This window comes from Lagenorhynchus albirostris, chromosome 19, assembly GCF_949774975.1.
Source record: "Lagenorhynchus albirostris chromosome 19, mLagAlb1.1, whole genome shotgun sequence".
Taxonomy (NCBI): domain Eukaryota; kingdom Metazoa; phylum Chordata; class Mammalia; order Artiodactyla; family Delphinidae; genus Lagenorhynchus; species Lagenorhynchus albirostris.
Window position 1 is genome coordinate 4,971,470 of NC_083113.1, and position 25,927 is coordinate 4,997,396.

General features: G+C 42.3%; 1 protein-coding gene and 1 non-coding gene across 2 annotated transcripts; one reads left to right on the top strand and one right to left on the bottom strand.

The window, feature by feature from the left end:
• Nucleotides 1-1,288: 1,288 nt before the first annotated feature.
• Nucleotides 1,289-24,238, top strand: NLRP7 (NLR family pyrin domain containing 7). Its single transcript, XM_060131138.1, has 7 exons — nt 1,289-2,868; nt 4,026-4,196; nt 15,046-15,216; nt 17,416-17,586; nt 17,893-18,063; nt 19,605-19,772; nt 23,935-24,238. The coding sequence occupies exons 1-7, from the start codon at nt 1,307-1,309 to the stop codon at nt 24,236-24,238; spliced, it is 2,718 nt and encodes a 905-aa protein (XP_059987121.1). The 5' UTR covers nt 1,289-1,306.
• On the bottom strand, nt 13,642-13,748 carry LOC132510561 (U6 spliceosomal RNA). The gene has a single exon (XR_009537363.1). It is a non-coding gene; the product is annotated as a U6 spliceosomal RNA (small nuclear RNA).
• Nucleotides 24,239-25,927: the final 1,689 nt, after the last annotated feature.

The window sequence follows — 25,927 nt, forward strand, 5'->3', positions numbered from 1 at the left end:
TTCTGACTGGTTGGTAGTGAGGTAAGTGGAAGTCAGCTTCATCAACCTTCAAGTTACAACTGGTCTGGGGTGTACCTGCTTTTGGGCAGCATATCATCATTAACTGTTAACTTCTCCCACCTGGAGGGGTTTCAGTATCTGCAAAACAGCTCAGAGATGTTGTTGTATGTATTCCTTGATGGGGAACCAGGACCTTGCCCCAAGGCTGCACAAATGTTTCCCTTGACTCTTTCTCCCTGGTCTCACATCCCCTCCCTCCCCCTAATTAACAACTGCTTGAATCTGCTTCTTGGAACCCAGGGAAGGTCATGGAGGCTGAATGAAGGCTGTTTCCTGTAATCAAGAAATGGGGGGACACAGAAAGGCTTGGTGCCCAGGAGCCCCACAGGGCCCTGCTAGGTATCATTGGAAGAGGCAAAAGGAGACTTGGGGGTTAGAAAACGCAGGTGGAGAACTACTACCCCCCCCCTTTTTTTTTTTCCTTTGGCCATGCAGCATGCAGGATCTGAGTTCCCCTATCAGGGATCGAACCCACACCCCCTGCATTGGAGTCTTAGCCACTGGACCACCAGGGAACTACTGTCTTATAGTCGTAGCTTTGGTGTTCGGTTGTGTGCGTGGTAATTTTCCTCTTCTTGCTTCCTCATTTCTGGTGTAGGGGAGCAAAACTTACCACCCCAAAATGTCTCTTTGGCCTGCAGATTATTTCAAGCTAAAACGATCGAGGCCCAAAGTACTCAGGAAGAAACTTTGACTTCCTCTTAACCACCTTAAGACTTTAGATAGAGACCCTGTTCCCGGAACAGAGCTGTCACCAGAGATGTCTGCAAAGAACGTGGGCTAAGGGTGGTGGGGAAACTCAGCGGGATCTGGAGACCAGAGTGCAGTCTGGGTCCCATAGTTCCTGCTGGCCCAGCAAACCTTTGTCTACCGAATATTTGCTTTTCCATTTCCAAGTGTATTTCCTTCCTCCCCTTTGAAATCCCAAACCATTACCTTCAACATCTTCCTTCTTTTGTTTAGCTGAGATGGTATTTAAGGTGAGCGTTTCAGCCATTTTGGTGAGTAATTCAGTGTTCCCGGGTCATGTATATATTATTAAAATTTTGTTTTTTTCTCTTGTAATCCATCTCATGTCAGTTTAATTCTTAGACCAGTCCGAAGAACCCAGAAGGGTAGAGGAACATTACTTCCTCCCTGACGCTGGTCCTTTACAGTATGAATTTTCCAGCTAAGTGTAATCACTGGTACCTCAATTCTCTCCCATTACAGATCAATATAGGTGAAGAGGAGAGAGAGAAACACGATGGAGAAATTTTCTACCTGGAAGAATACACTTTGGCCAGGAGATGATGGTGGTTTCCACAACATTACCCAGAGAAGCCCAAAGTTGATATCATACTTGAAGCCCCAAACGTCCATACAGTCGATGCCACTTACAGTGGTGCTGCATGGTCCTGCCGGTGTCGGGAAAACCACAGTGGCCAAACAGCTGATGCTGGACTGGACACAGGACGACCAGGCGGAGACATCCAATTCCGCCTTCTATCTCAGCTGCAAGGACCTCAACCACAAGGGGACGTGCACTTTTGCAGAGCTGATATCTGCGAACGGGCCGGATTTGCAGGATGCCATTCCAGGGATCCTCACCCAAGCACGGAAAATCCTGTTCGTCGTTGATGGCTTTGATGAGCTGAGAGTCCCCTCGGGGGCGCTCATCCATGACATATGCGGCGACTGGAAGAAGCAGAAGCCAGTGCCCGTCCTCCTGGGGAGTTTGCTGAAGAGAAAAATGTTACCCAGGTCCACTTTAGTGATCACCACTCGACCGGGGGCTCTGAGGGGGCTCCGGCTCTTGGTTGAACAGCCACTCTTCATAGAAATCGAGGGGTTCTTGGAGCTGGACAGGAAGGCGTATTTCCTGAAACACTTTGAAGAGGAGACGCAAGCCCTGAGAGCGTTCGAGTTGATGAAGGAGAACGCAGCTCTGTTCCACATGGGCTCAGCGCCTGCCGTGTGCTGGATTGTCTGCACGTGTCTGAAACGGCAGATGGAGAGGGGGGAGGACCCTGCCTCGACCTGCCGGACCACCACGTCCCTGTTCCTGCGTTTTCTCTGCAGCCAGTTCACAGCAGCTCGCAGCAGCTGCCCCAGGGACTGTCTCCAAGCTCCGTTGAAGTCTGTGTGCCTCTTGGCCGCTGAGGGCGTATGGACACAGACATCTGTGTTCGATGGAGAAGACCTCAGGAGACTTGGGGTGAAGGAGTCTGCCCTCCGTCCTTTCCTGGACAAGAATATTCTCCGGAAGAGCAAAGACTGTGAGGCCTGCTACTCTTTCATCCACCTCAGCGTCCAGCAGTTCCTGGCCGCCATGTTCTATGTCTTGGAGACGGAGAAGGAGGACGTGGGTGGCCACAGGTGCCACATTGGGGATGTGCAGAAGCTGCTGTCCAAGGAAGGAAGACTGAAGAACCCCAACCTGACCCAGGTGGGCTACTTCGTGTTTGGCCTCTCCAACAAAGAAAGGGCCGTGGAGCTGGAGATGACTTTTGGCTGTCTGGTATCCATGGAGGTCAAGCAGCAGTTACTGAAATGCAGATCAATGCCCCAGGGGAAGAAACCTTTCTCAACCATGGACGGGAAGGAGGTTTTGTATTGTCTTTATGAATCTCAGGAGGAGGAGCTTGTGGAGGATGCAGTGGCCGCCGTCACGGAGATCTCTATCCACTTGACAAGTACACTGGAAATGATGCAGTCTTCTTTCTGCCTTAAACATTGTCAAAACTTGCAGAAAATTTCACTGCAGGTAGGAAAGAGGATATTCCTGGAGAATGATACCACGTTGAAATCAGATGCTCAGGTTGAGAGGTAAGAACCCATTAAAAAAATATATATTTTTTAATGTTACGAGTTCTCCCATCTTCAGCCTCAGCCCACACTCTTTTAGGAAGAGGACAGAGTCCCTACTGCTCCCTATGGCTTAGGGTCAGAATCCTCTGGGATGCCTGGCTGAAATTTCTTTCTGCCAACTCACCATTAAAGTTGGGAAACATGATGTTCAGATTAGGAATGGGAGCTTTGGAACCTTACTTTGTTTTAGTATTATAGTTTTATAGTATACTACTATATATTATATATACTATAATACTATAGCATAGTATACTATAATACTGGAGTACAATACTGTAGTATTATAGTTTCCGTGTGGCAAATGGGCTCAGGACACTCTAGACATTTCATATAACTTCCCTCCCTGCCAATTCTTTCAAAACATTTGTTTTAATACACAGCCACCATGCTGTACGTTACATCCCAGGATTTAAGTTATCTTATAACTGGGTGTTTGTACCTTTTGATCAGCTCACCACTTTTTTAAAAAATAAAATAAATTTACTTTTATTTATTTTTTGGCTGCGTGGGGTCTTTGTTGCTGCGCACGGGCTTTCTCTGGTTGTGGCGAGTGGGGGCTACTCTCCGTTGCAGTGCGCAGGCTTCTCATTGCGGTGGCTTCTCTTGTTGTGGCGTACGGGCTTAGTTTCTCCCTGGCACGTGGGATCTTCCCGGACCAGGGCTCGAACCCATGTCCCTTGCATTGGCAGGCGGATTCTTAACCACTGTGCCACCAGGGAAGTCCGTTCCTTGTCTTTCCGATGATAGTCATTCTTACAGGTGTGAGGTGGTATCTCACTGTGGTTTTGATTTCTGTTTCCGTGGTGATTAGTGATGTTGAATATTTTTCGTGTCCCTGTTGTCCATTCGTATGTCATCTTTGGACAAATGTCTATTCAGGTCCTCGGCCCACGTGTTACAATCGTTTTTCTTTTCTGTTGAGTTGAGTTGTATGAGTTCTTTATATATTTGAGCTACTAACCCCTATCAGACATACAGTATGCAGACATTTTCTCCCATTTATTAGGTTCATGTTTATTTTGCCGATGCTTTTCTTGGCTGTGCAGCCTACCCGTTCTTGTTGCTTTTCCTGTACGTGCTTTTCATAGGTGGTCTTGTCGATGCCTTTCTCCTAGGTCACAGCACGACCATCATTCTCTTCACCTCTGGGCAGATCTCTGCTCTGTGTTCAGTTCAAACAAGAACCTGAACTTCCTGGATGTGAGGGAAAGCTTTCTGAGTCAGTCCTCAGTGAGGATTCTTTGTGAGCAGATAACCCATGTCACCTGTCATCTCCAGAAAGTCGTGTAAGTAGCAGCTGATCTTGCAGTGATGATCCCCAGGTGTTTTAAATGTGGGAGCAGTATTGGAATGCCCAACCAGGCTCTGACCAGCCAGGTGCTCAGAGTGCAAAGAAATGAAATGGTTGCTATCCGTAAATGTGTCTAGTTGCAGAATCATATTATGTGGAGTTATTTTTATGAAATTTGGCTGGGAATTTGGATACTAACCCTTTATCATACATCTGCTGTGGGGCGTATTCAAAACTCAGCCTATAGAAAATATAGCCACATGCATGTTAGGAGAACTGGGTGGGAATTGGGGAAGTATTCCAGAGAGGAAAGTTTCAAATATGTGAGTAAGAATGTGTTGATGAAGCAATGGTGCCCTTATGACTAATGTGTGGGATGGGATCGAGAAATTAGTCCGAGTGGAGTAGGTTGTGGCAGAAGCAACTTAAGACGTGGGTCACCTGGGCAGGTGATTATTAGCACATGCTTTTAAACCAACACATGTTCTTTTTGATGATAGCCATTCTGTCAGGTGAAGTGATATCTCATTGTGGTTTTGATGGGCATTTCCCCAGTTAGTGACGCTGAGCATAATTTTTATGTGATTATCTGTTGGCTATCTGTATGTTTCCTTCCGAACAATGCCTGTTTAGATCCTCCACCCATTTTTATTTTTAATTTATTTTTATTTTTATATATTTTTTTGTGGTACGCGGGCCTCTCACTGTTGTGGCCTCTCCAGTTGCGGAGCACAGGCTCCGGACGCGCAGGCTCAGCGGCCATGGCTCACGGGCCCAGCCGCTCCGCGGCATGTGGGATCTTCCCAGACCGGGGCACGAACCCGCGTCCCCTGCATCGGCAGGCGGACTCTCAACCACTGCGCCACCAGGGAAGCCCCCTCCACCCATTTTTAATTGGATTGTTTATTTTTTGATATTAATCTGTATGAGTTCTAGTTGGGATATTAACCCCTTACTGGATATATTGTTTTGCAAATATCTTCTCCTATTCAGTAGATTGCCTTTTTGTTTTGTTGGTTTCCTTCACTTTGCAAAAGCTTTTCAGTTTGTAGTCCCATTTGTTTTCTGTTTTGGTTTCCTTGTCTGAATATACAGATGCAAAAAAATATTTCTAAGAGCAACGTCAAAGAGAACTGCGTGTTTTCTTCTTGGAGTTTTATGGTTTCAGATCTTAAGTTTAAATCTTTAATCCATTTTGAGTTTATTTTTGTATATGGTGTGAGGAAATGGTCTGGTTTCATTCTTTTACATGTAGCTGTCTAGTCCCCCAGGCCCCAAAGGAAAAAACAAACAAACAAAAGGAAAACACAGCACATATTCAGGGGACAAACTTTGTAAGTTATGTTTAAAATTACACAGATACATTGAAACTTCCCCCAAACCAACATACCTTAGAAGGCTTAATTAAGCCACTGGAAAGGTTGTGTTATTTCCTTGGACAAATTGCTGTGCCGAACGTCAGCTGACTGTACCTGCTGATGTCAGGTGACGTGTATCTGGTTCATCTCAGAATGCCATAGGACTTGTGTGTACAAGGCCACAAACATCTAACACAGGTTGGTGGCAGCAAAGGTGGCAATTTCTTCTGTATGACTTTGAAAAGTTTACATTTTTCTGGTTTTATAAGGTGTGCATGAGAGAATAAAAACTAGGAGGTACATTTAATTTTTTTCCACTAAGAGTTTAGGACCCTTTAGGCAGGAGCTTTGAACAGTAGCATCTCTCTTATTCTGGCTCTCGCTGTGCTGAAATTTAATTTTGAACTTCTTCTGAATGAGCCACAGGGAATGTTCATTATCTAAAAGTGAAGCGTTGAGGGTTATAAGACCAAATGCTTGTTTATGGAGAAAAGTATTTCATAGTGTGTGTGTGTGTGTGTGTGTGGGTGAATTGCCAGGTTTGGAGGTACTAGATAAAAACAGATTAAGAGGACTTTCCTGGTGCCGCAGTGGTTAAGAATCTTCCTGCCAACGCAGGTGACATGGGTTCGATCCCTGGTCCAGGAAGATCCCACGTGCCACAGAGCAACTAAGCCCGTGCGCCACAACTACTGAGCCCGCGGGCCTAGAGCCCACGCTCTGCAGCAAGAGAAGCCACCGCAGTGAGAAGCCCGCACACCTCAATGAAGAGTAGCCCCGCTCGCCGCAACTAGAGAAAGCCTGTGCGCAGCAATGAAGACCCAACACAGCCATAAATAAATAAATAATAAATAAATAAATTTATATTAAAAAAAACAGGTTAAGAAGCTCTAAAAACAAAAACGAAGATCTGAAGTAAGATAGTAGAGGAAGAGGCAGTAATCCAGATGTTGATTTTTCCTCCCCCCTCAAATTAGGGTGGATTAAGCATGCTTTAAAAAGAGACCCTGACAAAAGTCCTCTCCCCAGTTATTTCCTACTGTCTACACAGGAAAACTTATGAGCTAGCTTCATTATTGTATAACATGAGGTTGACAGAGTCTTATTCTCAAGAAGGTGGCACAGTTAGGTGCTGGGAAAATCTTTTTTAAACACTGAAATGTTTCTTGAAGCCCAGAGTTTGATTAGAGAAAATTATGTTCCACTTAAGATTTATTCAAATCCCAGTTAAAATCCTACAGTCACGCTAGATGACAGGAAAATAAAAAACAAACAATGCTTTTTAAAAAAAATTTTATTGTACAGTTGATTTACAACATTGTGTTAATTTCTTGTGTCCAACAAAGTGATTCAGTTGTACATATATATTCTTTTTCATATTCTTTTCCATTATGGTTTATTACAGGATATTGAATATGGTTTCCTCTGCTATACAGTAGGACCTTGTTGTTTATCCTATATATAAATAGTTTGCATCTGCTAATCCCAAACTCCCAGTTCTTCCCTCTCCCACCGCCCCTCCTCTTTGACAGCCACCAGTCTGTTCTCTATGTCTCTAAGTCTGTTTCTGTTTCGTAAATATGTTCGTCTGTGTCCTATTTTAGATTGCACATATAAGTGGCATCATACGGTATTGGTCTTTCTCTGCTTGGCTTACTTCACTTAGCGTAATAATCTCTAGGTCCATCTATGTGGCTGCAAATGGCATTATTTCATTCTTTTTTATGGCTGAGTAGTTTTCCATTGTATATATACCGCAAGTTCTTTACCCATTCATCTGTCGATGGACATTTAGGTTGTTTCCCTGTCTTTGCTATTGTAAATAGTGCTGTTATGAACATACGGGTGCATGTATCTTTTTGAACTATAGTTTTGTCTGGATATATGCCCCGGAATGGAATTGCTGCATCCTGTGGTAACTCTATTTTTAGTTTTTTAAGGACCTTCCATACTGTTTTCCATAGTGACTGCACCAATTTACATTCCCACCAACAGTGTAGGAGGGTTCCCTTTTCTCCACACCTCCTCCAGCATTTGTTATTTGTAGACTTTTTAATGAAGGCCATTCTGACCGGTGTGAAGTGGTGCCTCATTATAGCTTTGATTTGCATTTCTCTAATAATTAGCGATGATGAGCATCTTTTCATGTGCGTATTGGCCATCTGTATGTCTTTTTTTTTTTTTTTTTTTTTTTTTTTTTTGCGGTACGTGGGCCTCTTATTGTTGTGGCCTCTCCCGTTGTGGAGCACAGGCTCCGGACGCGCAGGCTCAGCGGCCATGGCTCACGGGCCCAGCCGCTCCGCGGCATGTGAGATCTTCCCGGGCCGGGGCATGAACCCATGTCCCCTGCATTGGCAGGCGGACTCTCAACCACTGGGCCACCAGGGAAGCCCTGTATGTCTTCTTTGCACAAATGTCTATTTAGGTTTTCTGTCCATTTTTCAATTGGGTTGTTTTTGTTGTTGTTGTTTATTGAGTTGTATGAGTTGTGTACTTTGGAAATTAAGCCCTTGTTGGTCGCATTGTTTGCAAGTATTTTCTCCCATTCTGTAGGTTGTCTTTTCATTTTGTTTACGGTTTCCTTTGCTGTGCAAAAGCTTGTAAGTTTGATTAGGTCTCATTTGCTTATTTTTGCTTTTATTTTTATTGCCTTGGGAGACTGACAAAAGAAAATGTTGGTATGATTTATGTCAGTATGTTTTGCCTATGTTCTCTTCTAGGAGTTTTATGGTGTCATGTCTTACGTTCATGTCTTTAAACCATTTTGAGTTTTTTTGTGTATGGTGTGTGGGTGTGTTCTAACTTCATTGGTTTGCATGCAGCTGTCGAATTTTTCCAACACCATTTGCTGAAGAGACTTTTTCCCATTGTATATTCTTGCCTCCTTTGTTGAAGATTGACTGTAGGTATATGGGTTTATTTCTGGGCTTTCTATTCTGTTCCAATGATCTATATGTCTGTTTTTTTTTTAACATCTTTATTGGAGTATAATTGCTTTACAATGGTGTGTTAGTTTCTGCTTTACAACAAAGTGAATCAGTTATACACATACATATGTTCCCATATCTCTTCCCTCTTGCATCTCCCTCCCTCCCTATCTATCCTTTATGTCTGTTTGTTCCTATCTATTTAGGTCTTCTGCCCATTTTTGGATTGGGTTGTTTGTTCTTTTGTTATTGAGCTGCATGAGCTGCTTGTAAATTTTTGAGATTAATCCTTTGTCAGTTGCTTTATTTGCAAATATTTTCTCCCATTCTGAGGGTTGTCTTGGTCTTGTTTATGGTTTCCTTTGCTGTGCAGAAGCTTTTAAGTTTCATTAGGTCCCATTTGTTTATTTTTGCTTTTATTTCCATTTCTCTAGGAGGTGGGTCAAAAAGGATCTTGCTGTGATTTATGTCACAGAGTGTTCTGCCTATGTTTTCCTCTAAGAGTTTTATAGTGTCTGGCCTTACATTTAGGCCTTTAATCCATTTTTTTAAAAATCCATTTTGATTTTTTTTTTGTGTATGGTGTTAGGGAGTGTTCTAATTTCATACTTTCACATGTACCTATCCAGTTTTCCCAGCACAACTTATTGAAGAGGCTGTCTTTTCTCCACTGTATATTCTTGCCTCCTTTATCAAAGATAAGGTGACCATATGTGCATGGGTTTATCTCTGGGCTTTCTGTCCTGTTCCATTGATCTATATTTCTGTTTTTGTGCCAGTACCATACTGTCTTGATTACTGTAGCTTTGTAGTGTAGTCTGAAGTCAGGGAGCCCAATTCCTCCAGCTCCATTTTTCGTTCTCAAGATTGCTTTGGCTATTCGGGGTCTTTTGCGTTTCCATACAAATTGTGAAATTTTTTGTTCTAGTTCTGTAAAAAATGCCAGTGGCAGTTTGATAGGGATTGCATTGAATCTGTAGATTGCTTTGGGTAGTAGAGCCATTTTCACAATGTTGATTCTTCCAATCCAAGAACATGGTATATCTCTCCATCTATTTGTATCATCTTTAATGTCTTTCATCAGTGTCTTATAATTTTCTGCATACAGGTCTTTTGTCTCCTTAGGTAGGTCTATTCCTAGATATTTTATTCTTTTTGCTGCAGTGGTAAATGGGAGTGTTTCCTTAATTTCACTTTCAGATTTTTCATCATTAGTGTGTTAGAATGCCAGAGATTTCTGTGCATTAATTTTGTATCCTGCTACTTTACCAAATTCACTGATTAGCTCTAGTAGTTTTCTGGTAGCATCTTTAGGATTCTCTATGTGTAGTATCATGTCATCTGCTAACAGTGACAGCTTTACTTCTTCTTTGCCGATTTGGATTTCTTTTATTTCTTTTTCTTCTCTGATTGCTGTGGCTAGAACTTCCAAAACTATGTTGAATAAGAGTGGTGAGAGTGGGCAACCTTGTGTTGTTCCTGATCTTAGTGGAAATGGTTTCAGTTTTTCACCATTGAGGACGATGTTGGCTGTGGGTTTGTCATACATGGCCTTTATTATGTTGAGGAAAGTTCCCTCTATGCGTACTTTCTGCGGGGTTTTGATCATAAATGGGTGTTGAATTTTGTTGAAAGCTTTCTCTGCATCTATTGAGATGATCATGTGGTTTTTCTCCTTCAATTTGTTAATATGGTGTATCACGTTGATTGATTTGCGTATATTGAAGAATCCTTGCATTCCTGGAATAAACCCCACTTGATCATGGTGTATAATCCTTTTCATGTGCTGTTGGATTCTGTTTGCTAGTATTTTGTTGAGGATTTTTGCATCTATGTTCATCAGTGATATTGGCTTGTAGTTTTCTTTCTTTGTGTATATGTCTGTTTTTTTGTGCCTGTACCATGCTATTTTGATTACTGTAGCTTTGTAGTATTGTCTGAAGTCTGGGATGGTTATGCCTCCTGATTTTTCTTCTTCCTCAGGATTGCTCTGGAAATTCTGGGTCTTTTGTGGTTCTGCATACATTTTAGGATTATTTGTTCTAATTGTGTGAAAAGTGTCATGGATAATTTGATAGTGATCGCATTGAATCTGTAGATTGCTTTGGGTAGTATGGCCAATTTAGCTATATTAATTCTTCAAATCCAAGAGCATGGGGTATCTTTCCATTTCTTTGAATCGTCTTCAACTTCCTTTATTAATGTTTTGTAGATCTCAGCATCTATGTCTTTCATCTCCTTGGTGAGGTTTATTTCTAAGTATTTTACTTTTTAAATGTGATTTAAAAAGGGATTGTTTGTTTACATTTGTTTACATTTCATTGTTAGTGTAAAAAAATGCAACCAATTTCTGTATGTTAATCTTGTATCATGCTACCTTGCTGAATTTGTTGATCAGTTCTAGTAGTTTTTGTGTGGAGTCTTTAGGTTTTTTTTTATATATAGTATGTCATCCTCATGTAGTGACAATTTTACCTCTTCCCTTCCAATTTGGATTACTTTTATTTCTTTTTCTTGTCTGATTTCTGTGGCTAGGACTCCCAACACTATGTTGAATAGAAGTGAGAGTGGGCATCCTATTCTTGTTTCAGATTTTAGTGGAAAGGGTTTCAGCTTTTCACCATTGAGTATTATATTGACTGTGGGTTTGTTATAAATAGCTTTTATTATGTTGAGATGTTTCCTCTATACCCACTTTTGTAAGTTTTTATCATGAATGGGTGTTGAATTTTATCAAATGCTTTTTCTGCATCTATTGAGACGATTATGTGTTTTTTGTCTTTTCTTTTGTTGATGTGGTGTATCACATTGATTTTGCATATGTTGAATGATCCTTGTGACCCTGGGATGAATTTAACTTGGTTGTGGTGTATGACCTTTTTTATGTGTTGTTGGATTTGGTTTGCTAATATTTTGAGAATGTTTGCATCCATAGTCATCAAAGATATTGGCCTGTAATTTTCTTTTTTTTGGTGGTGTCTGTGTCTGGTTTTGGTATCAGGGTGATTGTGGCTTCATAGAATGTCTTTGGGAGTGTTCCTTCCTCTTCATTCTTTTGGAAGAGTTTGAGAAGGATCGGTGTAAGGTCTTCTTCGTTAGTTCGGTAGAATTCACCTGTGGAGCCATCTGGTCATGGACTTGTGTTTGTAGGGAGTTTTAAAAATTACGGATTCTATTTCACTTCTAGCGATCAGTTTGTTCAAATTATCTATTTCTTTTTGATTCAGTTTTGGTGGGCTGTATGTTTCTAGAAACTTGTCTGTTTCTTCTAGGTTATCAAATTTGTTGGCATATAATTGTTCCTAGCATTCTCTTATGTTTTTTTGTATTTCTGCAGTATCAGTTGTGATTTCTCATCTTTCATTTCTTTTGTTTATTTGGATCTTCTCTTTTCTTCTTGGTAAGCCTGGCCAGAGGTTTGTCAATGTTGTTTACTCCTTCAGAGAACCAGCTCTTGGTTTTATTGATTTTTTAATATCTATTTTATTTATTTCCTCTCTGATCTTTATTTCCTTCCTTCTGCTGATTTTAGGTTAGGTTTTGTTCTTTTTTTCTAATTCTTTTAGGTGGTGGGTTAGGTTGTTTATTTTAGATTTAGCTTGTTTCTTGAAGGCCTGTATCACTATAAACTTCCCTCTAAGAACTGCTTTTGCTGCGTGCCATAGATTTTGCAGGTTTTTTTTTTTGCAGTACGCGGGCCTCTCACTGTTGTGGCCTCTCCCGTTGCGGAGCACAGGCTCTGGACGTGCAGGCTCAGCAGCCATGGCTCACGGGCCTAGCCGCTCTGCGGCATGTGGGATCTTCCTGGACTGGGGCACGAACCCGTGTCCCCTGCACCAGCAGGCGGACTCTCAACCACTGCGCCACCAGGGAAGCCCTTGCAGGGTTGTTTTCACTGTCATTTGTCTCAGGTATTTTAAAATTTCTTCTTTGATTTCATCATTGACCAATTGGTTTTTTTAGTAGCAACTTGTTTATTCTCCATGTAATTGTTTTTTCTTGTTTCTTTTTCTGTTGTTGATTTCTACTTTCATGCCTTTGTGGTCAGAAAAGATGCTTGAAATAATTTCTATACTCTTAAATGTGTTGGCTTCTTTTGTGCCCTAGTATGTGGTGAATCCTAGAGACTGTTCCATGTGTACTTGAAAAGAATGTGTATTCTGTTCTTTTGGGGAGGGGGATGTAATGTCCTGAAAATATCAATTAAGTCTAACTCTTCTATTGTATCATTTAGGATCTCTGTTGCTTTATTGATTCTCTGTCTAGAAGATTTGTCCATTGATGTCACTGTGGTGTTAAAGTCTCCTACTGTTACTGTATTCCCGTCAATTTTTCCCTTTATGTCTGTTACTATCTGTTGTATGTATTTGGGCACTCCTATATTGGGTACATATATGTTGATGAGTATAATAGCTTTTTCTTGCAATCCTTTTATCATTATATAGTGTCCTTTATCTTTCTTTATAGCCTTTGTTTTAAAGTCTGTTTTGTTTGAGTACTGCTACCCTTGCTTTCTTGTCATTTCTGTTTGCATGAAGTATCTTTTTCCATCCCCTCACTTTGAATCTATGTATGTCCTTTGCCCTTAAGTGGGTCTCTCATAGGCAGTATATTGTAGGCTCTTGTTTTCATCCAATCTGCCACTCTTTTTTTTTTTAAAGGATAGTTATCTTTTTTAAAAAAATTAATTTATTTTTGGCTGCGTTGGGTCTTCGTTGCTGCATGCAGGCTTCTCATTGCGGTGGTTTCTCTTGTTGCAGAGTGTGGGCTTCAGTAATTGTGGCATGTGGGCTCAGTAGTTGTGGCTCACGGGCTCTAGAGCACAGGCTTAGTAGTTGTGGCACATGGGCTTAGTTGCTCCACGGCATGTGGGATGCTCCCAGACCAGGGCTTGAACCCGTGTCCCCTGTATTGGCAGGCGAATTCTTAACCGCTGAGCCATCAGGGAAGCCCCCACTCTGTGTTTTTGATTGGAACATTTAGTCCCTTGACACTTAAGGTAATTATTAATAGATTTGTATTTATTGCCATTTTAAACCTTGTTTTCCCATTGATTTTGTATTTCTTCTTTGTCCCTTCCTTTTTCTTTTTGTCTTTTCTTTTGTGGTTTGATTTTCTTTTGTATTATACTTGTGTTCTCTGTTTGGTTTTTATGAAAAATATGGAATGCTTCACAAATTTGCTTGTCATCCTTGCACCGGGGTTATGCTAATCTTCTCTGTATCATTCCAATTTTAGTATAGGTACTACTGAAGTGAACACCAAACAACTCTTTTTATTTTATTTTATTTTTTTTTTGCGGTATGCGGGCCTCTCACTGTTGTGGCCTCTCCCGTTGCGGAGCACAGACTCCAGACGCTCAGGCTCAGTGGCCATGGCTCATGGGCCCAGCGGCTCTGCGGCATGTGGGATCTTCCCGGACCGGGGCACGAACCCGTCTCCCCTGCATTGGCAGGCAGACTCTCAACCACTGCACTACCAGGGAAGCCCAACAGCTCTTAATGGTACTTACTTTTAAGGAGTCTGTAATTTATTTGCTAACTTATAAACCACAACTTACTGTAGCCTAAATGATAACTGCTTTGTGGAAATGCAAATGACTACATGGGGATAAAGTAGGAAGTGATTTATTCTTACTGGAAAAAGTCAGGCATTGAGGAGGAGGGAAAGTTGTATGTGAACTGAATGTTGAAAGAAATAAAGGATAAAATGGTGTCTGAGAGGAAGAAAATTTTCTCTATACTTCTAGGTTCTGGCTGGTGTAAAAGTGAATTTGACATGAGACAGATTAACAGGAGAAAATCAAACATTTAATAGCATGTGTACATGGGAGAGACCCAGAAAAATTGAGTAACTAACCCAATGGCTGAAATCTTCACATTAAATACTACCTTCAGCTAAAGATGATAGAGGATGTTGGGGGTAGTTGTTTGAGACTTCAGAGGAGAGGAAGGCAATTCACATGGGGATGGAAAAGCAAATGTTTGCTAAACAAATGTTTGCTGGGACTTGCAGAGACAATGGGACACAGGGTGCGCTCTGATCTCTAAGAGTTGACCCTACCACACCTAGCCCATATTCTTTGCAGAGATCTCTGGTGATAGCTCTATTCCTGTAACAGTCCCTCTGTCTAAATTATTTAGGAAGTTAGGGGAAAGGTCAAAGTCTCTTCCTGAGCATTTTCAGCCTTGATTGTTTTCACCGTGAAATAATATTCACGTCAAAGAGACATTTTGTAGGGGAGCAAAATGTGTCACCCCAATACAAAAAATAAGGATGGGGATATTTTCTCTGAAGATGGGCGTGAGCAAAGACAAGGGTGTATCAAGCCCTTTGCCATCCAATTCCATCTTCCTTCCCATCACCATATACTACATCTGTTGGTAGTCTGTCCTCCTCTATCCAGCTATCGCTCGGTTGACTCGTCCTTCAGTTCAGCGTACCAGACCAGCTCACCACCCCGTCTTGACTTGTGACTTCTCATCCCACTGTGTGTTCTCAGCGCCAGCCATCTACAGCACTCAAGATGGACTGAATCCCTTCTTTTTATTTTCCCTAGGATTAAGAACGTCTCCCCTGCCGATGCTTATCGGGACTTCTGTCTGGCTTTCATTGGGAAGAAGACTCTGACACATCTGGTTCTGGAAGGCAGTGTCCACGGTGATGAGATGCTGTTGCTGCTGTTGTGTGAGATCCTGAAACATCCAAGATGTAACCTGCAGTATCTGAAGTAGGTCTCCTGTCATTGCTGTTCTCAGCATGGAAAGGATGCTGTGAGCTCTGTAAACAAGAAAGAAGAGGGTGGCCACTCTGATTGGGTACCACGTTAAGCAGGGGAACATATTCTCACATAGAATGTGGATGGCATGTCAGCCTATAGTCTTTCCCCAGCCAGCTAGCCTTCTGCATTGAATAATGAGTCCTGGATGCAAGGAAACACTCAGAATTTTGTGTCATCTTCTAGCTTAGGGACATGGCATCTCAGGTTGCATGTTACCTACCTGTTGTGATTCCGAGTAGGCGTCAGCCTTAATTGGTCACTCAGTGATGCCGTAGAAACATCGAGTGTTCTGGTTCCTGGTAGCTCACTGGTTTGACAGGTTCCCTTATCCTCAATGAGATCTCGTAATGAGTGCTCTGATTATCGTCACCCGTCGTGAGGGTACCATTCCACCCCCCTGTACTTAGTTGAGTAGCAACGTGAGGTACTGGCTAGTGACACAGGTTTTTGGATCTGGGAACCTTGCTTTGACCTTCATGACCTGTGTGATGTTGAGCTGTCCCCTCATCCATGATCCGGGGTTTGGAGGATTGAATGAAACATGGGATGTGGACTGCTTTGCATAGGCACCAGGCAGAACTGTCAGCTCTTACCATTACGGATGATTCCTGATGGTGCTGGCTTTCATTAAATTAGAAAAAGCGTCTGTTACTCTGAAGTGTGTTTTTGTTTGTTTGTTTCTTTAGATTTTTATTCAAACAAGTAGAGTTGACGCAAAAGAGTCTTGAGAAATGTGGGTAGTGAAATAACAATTGAAAGTACACGTTTGAAGCATGATATTAAAAAAATCAGATTACAGACTTAGATTTAGCGTTGGTGTGTTTTATAAAATCTCAAATTTATAGAAAACATGCGTTTTGAAATTCTTGAGGAAATTATACTTCATAATTCGTGGCAAAGATGTTTACTAGTTGACATAGTATAAAAGTAAATGTTTACTCTGAAGCTGTGATAAATGACGTTTCTCAGTGGATATACCAAAGCTCCAGAATGACAAATGGCTGGTGCAGAATCTCCTGGTTTTTGCTCATTGATTTGAGGCACTTTACATTCTACCTTGTACTGAAATGACGTAAACTTATAATGTCCTTGTTATAGGTTAAGCTTTGAGGGAAGAAAGGTACTGATCTTAAGAACTCCAGTTTTGCTTGTGACGTACATTCTAATAGGTAGAGTATATGGATTGATTATATCCTTTATTTGCATGGCCCACAGTATCCTCTCTCCCCAAAGAACAGATGGAGGGAAAAAGGAATATTAAACAGTTTAACTAACTGGTGAATATTTTGAACATTAGGGGCAGAGCCATTATTCAAACAAGCTTGTCCTGGACTCCTGTACTCTGATTTGTGTCTACAAGAGCAACTGAGTTTCCAACCCAGTATAATGGATTGCCTCAGCGTTCTCTAAAATAGCTGTACCACATTCGTGTTTCCATCAACAGGAGTTTGCAGTTATTCTTGTTCTTGCAACCCAAACTCAAACTTGGGACATGGCTGCCTAAGTGTCAAATTGTATCTCCTTGTTTTAATTAACATATTCCCTAATAACTTACGAAATGGAACTTTTTGAGCTTCAGGCATCAATTTTTTTAAAAAAGATTTTTTTTTGATGTGGACCATTTTAAAAGTCTTTATTGAATTTGTTACAATATTGCTTCTGTTTTCTGTTTTGGTTTTTTGGCCCCGAGGCATGTGGAATCTTAGCTCCCCGACCAGGGATCGAACCCGCACCATCTGCATTGGAAGGCAAAGTCTTAACCAGTGGACCATCAGGGAAGTCCCCAGGCATCAATTTTTTTTTTCAGTAGAATCACACTTAAATTTAAGTGGGATTGGGATAGACTCAGGTCAGGGAAAGTGATATAAAAAGTGGGGTTTGAGAAATAGGCCATGTTGGTGAAACTTCACACAGAATTGTTTTACTGATTTTTATTTTCCTCTTAGAGGTGAGGCTGGATGATGATCAAATGGCCACAGAGATACTTGAAGAAGCAAAGGAGATCAGTTCTCTAATAGTTCAGGCCAGGGTTTGACGCATGTTGGAGTAGAATGACACGAGAATCAAGGATACAGTCTCCAAGCATAATTAGCTGCCAGGGTCTCTTTGTCCTCCCAGAAGAATGACTTTCCCCCATTTATCCCGCAGGTTGGGTTCTTGTTCTGACACCCCTCAGCGGTGGGCTGATTTCTGCTCGGCCCTCAAAATCAACCAGTCCCTGAAATGCCTGGATCTCACAGCCAGTGAGTTTCCGGATGAGGGTGTCAAGTTGCTGTGTTCGACTCTGAGACACCCAATGTGTTTCCTGCAGAAATTGTCGTAAGTCTCTCCTCTCTTCCCATGAAACATCTTCATTTTAGGTCTGGGGTCACACAGAGAAGAGCAATGGGAAGACCAGACTTACAGGGCAAACCCTATGGGACCTCTTACAGATGGAGACCCCTGGTGCCCATTTTGGTCCCAGGTAGATGAGGCATGCATTTTTGCTTGCCCTTGTCTCATTTCTGGTCCTTCAGGCTTTGATCACTAGCACAGGATAGAGAGGGTGGGGACTTGCGTTAAGGGCTGTCAGCTGGGAAGTTTGGACTTTGGAAATGTCTTACCACTTACGTGGTGCTTTTGCAGGTTGGAAAACTGTCACCTTACAGAAGCCTGTTGCGAGGAGCTGTCTTCTGCTTTGATTGTCAACCAGAGGCTGACCCACCTGTACTTGGCCAAAAACAACCTTGGCGTTGGCGGGGTGAAAATTCTGTGTGAGGGCTTGAGTTACCCTGAATGTCAACTACAGACCTTGGTGTAAGTCCCTGCTGGCTTGTGTGTGTGTGTGTGTGTATGTGTGTGTGCATGTGTGTATATTGTATGTACATTCACACACCTGGATTCAAGTAGGACAGAAACAAGAGTACTTAATTCCACTTGAATGAAACCAGCAAGATTCTGGTGGAAATTAGGGAAAGAACAGTTAGAAACAGATGTTAATGTTTGCATGTCTTTTAAGAGTAAGGTTGACCTTCCAGCCTCTCCCTATTCTGAGAATTTGAGATAAGCAGCTGGTTCTCAGGTCCGATGTTCTGTGTATATTCTGAAAATTCACATGACATCTTCCAGCAGATGGGAGTGGATTGAGTTAAAAAGTAGGGTTCAAGACCAGAGAGGAAGCCAGGCATTCAATTTATAGTCACAGAGATAGAAATACTGCTTCAACAGTATTCATTAGAAGAATATAAAATTTTCCATATGATGTCACTACATAGACTGCTGTGTTTTACAGAGTTGATTTAGGCATCTCAACAACAACAAACATCTGATGCTTATAAGCGCTTATTGTGTATCAGGTACTCTACTAAATTTTGAGACTTTTTAGTCCTTACAACCACAAGCAATAGTTACCTTTGTTTCAATTTGCCAATTAGCTAATTAGAAAACCAAAGTTTAGCCACTTAGTTTGCCTATGGTCACATCTGTGTAGTGGGTATGAAGCCCCCTCTATAAACTGAGGTATCAATGATCATTACCTTAAATGCATAAAGGCAATGTTTGACCAAACCTCCAGTTTGTAGGCTGTCAAAACTTAATTTTCGATTTTGTTTTAACTTCTCTCCCCAAGCGCCCTAGATTCAAGTATGGTTTTCATGTGTCACATCATACAAAGCATGGCATCTTTTGGTCCAGTTATCATCCACCTGCTGTTTGTCATGTCACTTCAGGCTCTACAGCCTCTGTCACTGTTATGCCGTACGTGGGGCACAAGGCTTTTTAGGGATGATTGCAGGTCCACCTGCCTAACTGTACCATGGGAACATCCTTCTCTATGGTCAGGAGGCGTTGTAGGAGTCTAAGCTTGGAGGAGTCTGCAGTGTTTAAATTAGAGACATAGCCACTCGTATCATGCATGTCGTGCATTTGATGTACCACAGTTATGCTGGGACAATTAAATACAGGACTTGAAATAAAACATAAGACAGGGAGAATGGAATCCCAATGACCTAACCGTGCAGAAAATAAGTGAGGCCTCAGATCCAGTCTCAGGTCTGTCTGAATCCAGAGCCCTTCACCTATGTGATATGCTGTCATGCTAGGAAAACCTGTATCTTAGGAGATGCGTGTCTGTTTCTCCGTAATAAAAGGTGGCAGACAGAGGCCAGTTTAACACTCTACCATCTAGGCAGGGTAGGCATAATGTAATCATCATTCCATGTGTTTTATGTTTTCATGTAGCCTACCTGAAAGCATATGGCTCAAGGTAGCATATAAGTGATGCTGGAAGTAACAGCCATTTCACAGGATGTGTGTCACAGAGGGATAATAGACTTCTCTTCATATGACTATAATTGTAGGTTGTGTCATTGCAACATAAACAGACATGGCTGCAAATACATCTCAAAGCTTCTCCAAGGAGACTCCAGCCTAACAGACTTGGACCTGGGTTTCAATCCCATAGCCACTGGATTGTGCTTTCTCTGTGAAACTTTGAAGAAACCAGACTGTAACCTGAAATGTCTAGGGTAAGTTGCTTTCTTCATTTTAAAGATGTTTTGGAAATACTTAATCTTTCGGAGATTTTGGAATACAAACTGCGATAGTTTCACTTTGTCCAGTTTTAGGAGAGAAATTGAATACAGGTAACTGGGTGTTTACAAAGTTGATCAGAGGGCCAGAGGGAGTGGTTTTAAGCGGGAAGAGCCTCCAGTGAAGTAGACCTCAGGATCACACTGCGTCTGGTGGGGTCCAGTGATCAGGACACAGTGGGCCTACCCCAGTTCAATACCCAGGGAACCGTAGATGGATACCACCCTCAGGATAGGCAGTGGCCCCAACAGGATGGCGAGCTTTGAATCACTTCTCTCTTCCAAGTCTGTCAAACGTATCTCATTGACGCAACCTGCTTTGCAACCAGAAGCCTACTGGAGAGAATCTGGGTTGTATAAATGTAAAGACTTCCTGAGCCTTGAGCAGAGAGCACGCTAGGATATACGGTGGTTTTGTTTACTATCCTGGCGTCTTGGCTGTACCTGGGGAACTTAAAATTCTTGATGGTCATGCTTCCCCCAGATGAACTCAATCTTGGAGGAAGTGGAGCCCAGGTAGCAGAAGTTTTAAGGATATTCTGGTTGGTTCTAATAGTCAGTCAAGTCTGAGCTCCTCTGAACTAGAAGTTGGAGAGGAAAATCCGTGGTATCCACAGATGGGAATTCATCTCTCTGGATCAGTGAACACGAGCCCAGCACCATAGCAAAGGCATTGAACAGGAGCTTTGACATCAGAAGCTGGTTCAGATCCCATCTGATATTAATTAGCTGTGACTTAGGACATTTAACTCTTCCCTTACAGAATGGGCAAGTCTTCTCTATGACCCATCCTGATAACAGCACAATTAATGCATTGGGTGAATTACTTTGTAAACGCATCAGCCTCATTGTACACTTTTTTTTTTTTTTTTTTTTTTTTGGTGGTACGCGGGCCTCTCACGGTTGTGGCCTTGCCCGTTGTGGAGCACAGGCTCCAGACGTGCAGGCTCAGCGGCCATGGCTCACGGGCCCAGCCGCTCCGTGGCATGTGGGATCTTCCCGGACCGGGGCACGAACCCGCGTCCCCTGCGGACTCTCAGCCACTGCGCCACCAGGGAAGCCCTCATTGTACACGTTTTTATATGACAAGCATGTGAATCCATATTTGCTACCAAGTCTCAGACCACTGTCTATGAGGGACCCCCTTCCTGTCTGTCGAACTTCATCTCATGCTTTTCTCCCCACCTTGGTGTGTACATCACTCAACTAGCCCCTCAGTTCCCAGAACCCACCCAGTTCTTTCTCTCACTGCAAGGTCTTTGTCCTTAGTGTTTTTACAAAATTTTTATTGAATATAGTTGATTTACAATCTTGTGTTTCAGGTGTACAGCAAAGTGATTCAGTTTTATATATATATTCTTTTTTGGATTCTTTTCCATTGTAGGTTTTTATAAGATGCTGAGTATACTTCCCTGTGCTATACAGTAGATCCTTGTGTGTTATCTATATTATATATAGTACCATGTATATTTTAATCCCCAACTCGTAATTTATCCCTCCCCCCACCTTTCCCCTTTGGTAAGCGTAAATTTGTTTTCTATGTCTGAGTCTATTTCTGTTTTGTAAATAAGTTCATTTGTATTTCGTGGGTTTTTCTTTTTCTTTTTTTTTTTTTTTTTTGACTACAGCATACAGACCCTGGAGTTTGCAGGGCTGTCTGCCAATACTCCTCACCTTAGTTATTTTGGGGGAGAACAAGCTAGTTTTGATAGTTCAGAGGTCTTCTGACTGTCCTATTGCAGCATGATCTGTTCTCTATAACAAATAATAAATTGACTCTAGTATTGTCCTGCCCAGTCACCAGAACTATACATTTTTAAACACTTATTTTTATGGAGGGGGAAATTCACACGGCGTAAATGAACCACTGTACACTCAGTAAACAGCTCAGTGGCACTGACTATACTTGTGTAACCACTGCCACTGTCCAGTTCTAGAACTTTCTCACCATCCCCAGTGGAGAACTCTATTCCCACGAAGCAGTCACTCTCCATTCCCTTCCACTACTGGCAACCACAAAGGTGTTTTCTGCTCTAAAGATTAACTTATTCTCTATATTTCCTAGGTGGCTTTTTGTGTCGGGCCTCTTTCAGCTAGCGTAATATTTTCAAGGTTTTATCCACGTAGCAGGTGTAAGCATGTCATTCCTTATATGGCTACGTAATATCCCATTGTATGGATATACCATGTTTTGTTCATCCGTTTACTTGTTAATTTTATTTAGAGAGAAATTGAATCTATTTTCTGTATCTCCAGTGGCTACCATAGTGCCTGGGGCAGCACAAGGGTGGTTAGAGACTCCGCATATAGTTAGATGTGCAGGTGGTGCAGCGGTCAAGGGCATGTGGTGAGGGGTCATTCTGGCTTGAGTTGGCTAACGAGGGTATATATAAGCTGGCATGAGCTGTATCTACCCCAAAGAGTGTCTCCCTCTGTCCTCCACCGGCAAAGACATCTTTTAGTCTAGAAGGAGCTCTGGGAAAAGGAGATAAGGAATGGAGGCCATGGTAACATAATGCATCCCTAGCTTAAATAACTCAACTAGCTGTAGCGTCTAAGAGAACACAATCCTATTCTGTTCCCCGACTCTCAGGCTCCTGCTCTTTTGTGCCTTTCATCATTTCACACCTCACATTCAGACTCTCCTGAGGCGCCTCTTTCCAGATACCTACGAGATGACCGTCTACCACCCCACCACCTGTACCACTAATGCTTCATCTGGGTTACCAGCTGTCATAGGGATTTTTAAATTTTTTATTGGACTAGAGTTGATTTACAATGTTGTGTTAGTTTCAGGTGTACAGCAAAGTGAGTCAGTTACACATATACATATACCCACTTGTTTTTATATTCTCTTCCCATATAGGTCATTACAGAGTTTTTTTTTTTTTAAAGAAGATGTTGGGGGTAGGAGTTTATTAATTTATTTATTTATTTTTGCTGTGTTGGGTCTTCATTTCTGTGCGAGGGCTTTCTCTAGTTGTGGCAAGCGGGGGCCACTCTTCATCGCGGTGCGCGGGCCTCTCACTATTGTGGCCCCTCTTGTTGCGGAGCACAGGCTCCAGACGCGCAGGCTCAGTAGTTGTGGCTCACGGGCCTAGTTGTTCCGTGGCATGTGGGATCTTCCCAGACCAGGGCTCGAACCCGTGTCCCCTGCATTAGCAGGCAGATTCTCAACCACTGCGCCACCAGGGAAGCCCCCATTACAGAGTATTGAATACAGTTCCCTGTGCTATTCAGTAGTTTCTTATTAGTTATCTGTTTTATATATAGTGGGGTGTATGTGTCAATCCCAATCTCCCAATTTATCCCTCCCCGACACCTTTCCCCTCTGGTAACCACAAGTTTATTTTCTACATCTGTGACTCCATTTCTGTTTTGTAAATAGGTTCATTTGTACCATTTCTTTAGAGTCCACATGTAAGCGATATCATATAAAGATATCTGTCTCTGTCTGTCTGACTGACTTCACTCAGTATGTCATCTGGATTTATTGCATTATCTCTGAATGTAGTCTGCACGTTTCAGTTCTTGATTTCCCAGCGTTGGTTCTCAACCCATCACCCCCGAGGTGTCTTTCAACTTGCAAGCCAGGCCATAGCACTTGTCTTTCAAAAGACTCAAAAGCTCCTCTTATCACTGTGGATAAAATCTGAAGGTTTTATAATAGCCTACAAGATTCTCCGGGATCCTATAAATAGTTATGAGCCACTCTTTCTACTTTCCTGCTAGCTTGGCATTTCAGCTACACTGGCTTCCTTCCCCCGAATATCATAATGGTTCACTCAAAACCATTCACTCAAAATGGTTCACGTTTTCCCCCTCCTATCATCCTTGCAATGTGGCATTCACTGACCATCGCAAATCTACTTAATCCTTCTCTGTCCTATTAATCCTAATCCTGTTTATTTTGTTCTGACACTGTCACATCCCGTCTTCAATACAACGTGTCCTGATGTCACTAAAATAAGCTCCATGAAGAAAATAATTTTCATTTCTTTGCTGCTAGGTCCTCAGCAAGTAAGAGTACGCCTGGCAACACGGTAGATTGTCCATAAGAGCTCGCTTAAATGAGTGGGTTTCTGTACTTTCCCAACAGGCTCTGGGGCTGCTCCATCACCCCTTTCAGTTGCCAGGATCTCGCCTCTGCTCTTATTAGCAACCAGAGCCTAGAAACTCTGGACCTGGGCCAGAACATCTTGGGGCAGAGTGGAGTAATGGTGCTCCTGGAGGCTTTAAAACAGAAGAATGGCCCCCTAAGGACACTCAGGTTGAAGATAGACAAACCTACCGTGGAAATCCAGAAGCTGTTGAAGGATGTGAAAGAAAGCAATCCACAGTTGACGATTGAATGCAATAATGCCAGAACAGCCAGGCCCTTATGTTGTCACTTCCTTTCCTGAAGGAAGATAACTCTCTCGCGTGTCCCCAGAGGGGGCCGTCTGATATCTCTAAGACATCTCATTAATGAAGGACGTCAAACGTTAATTACATTTGACGTTCAAATCAAAATGTAGAATTGAGCACTGGTTTCTCACCCTCCGGTTTCTGGTAAATTCCGCACAAGTCACGCACCCACTTGATGTTAAAATGTTTTCTCTCACAAGGATAATAAAAAGCAAAGCACTTTGTTTGATGCTGTACTTATTAATATGCCCAGCAGCTAACTTAGGGTGAACTTGGCTTACTTAGTCTAGGAACAAATGTTACAACGTTCCTAGATGATTACGTGGGTTTCTTCTACTTTTCTGCCCTCGTGCAGGTATTTCTTGGCCTAATATAATAGTTGCCCAGTGAGCCTACGTGATCAGTGTGGCTTGTGGTTTTGTTAATCAGTTTTATGATCTTCTAATCCAGGAGTTGGTAAGCTTTCTCTGTAAAGGGCCAGCTAGCTAATACTGGGTTGGCCGAAAAGTTCATGTGGGTCTTTCCATAAGATGTTATGGAAAAACCCAAACAAACCTTTCGGGCTAACCCAATATTTTGGGTTTTGCAGGCTCTATGGTCTGTCATAACTATGCAGCTCTGCCATTATAGTGTGAAACAGCCAAAGACAACACATAAGGGAGTGGACGGGGCTGCATTCCAATGAAACTTTACAAAAACAGGCAACAGGCCAGGTTTGGCCCATGTGTTATGGTTTGCCAGTTCCTGTGCTGAACTATCCTGTTATTGAGAAGCATACATCTGACCACATCACTCTTCTCTTTAAATGTTCAGTGATTCTGTGTGTATGTAATCCATACCTGTTGCTGGTAACTCGTAGAAAAGGCTGGAAAGCCAGTTCAGAACTTTAAAAAATAAAGTCACCATTTTGGTGCTAATTTCTAGGCACTGACAAAAGTGAGTAATCGCTCCTTCCTTAATATTTCCACCAAACTTAAGAGGTAGGTGATAAGACTACCTTAAGTAGTCTTATACTGATACAGGAGTCTTTATCGATAGGGAACATTATCATAAAGTCACAGCTACAGAAACAGTGGCCTGTAGTTAGTGATTCAGGTTGAAAGCTTAAACGACACAATTTGTTTTGGATTTAGGATAACGTTTTCAGTGAACTTTTCTCCCTGACACTTTTCACCTGATAACTGTAAAAACCCCAAGTCTCACATTTTTAGGTGAGATGAAATGTATTCTTAAAACTTTATTCTTGGCACTTCCCTGGTGGTGCAGTGGTTAAGACCGCCTGCCAATGCAGGGGACACAGGTTCGAGCCCTGGTGCCACGGAGCAGCTAAGCCGTGAGCCACAACTGTGGAGCCGGCGTGCCACAACTGTGGAGCCGGCGTGCCACAACTACTGAAGCCCATGCACCTAGAGCCCGTGCTCTGCAATAAGAGAAGCCACCGCAATGAGAAGCCCACACACTGCAACAAAGAGTAGCGCCTGCTCACTGAAACTAGAGAAAGCCTGTGTGCAGCAATGAAGACCAAACGCAGCAGGGGGTGGGGGGGGGCGGAAACCTTGAATAATTTAGCTTGTATACACTTGAAAGCTAATAGGTGTTATCCCTCAACATTTTGAAGATATTATTGCATAGGTTTTAGCTTTCGTTGTTGCTGTTGGAATATCTGCTCTGGGTCACATTGGCAT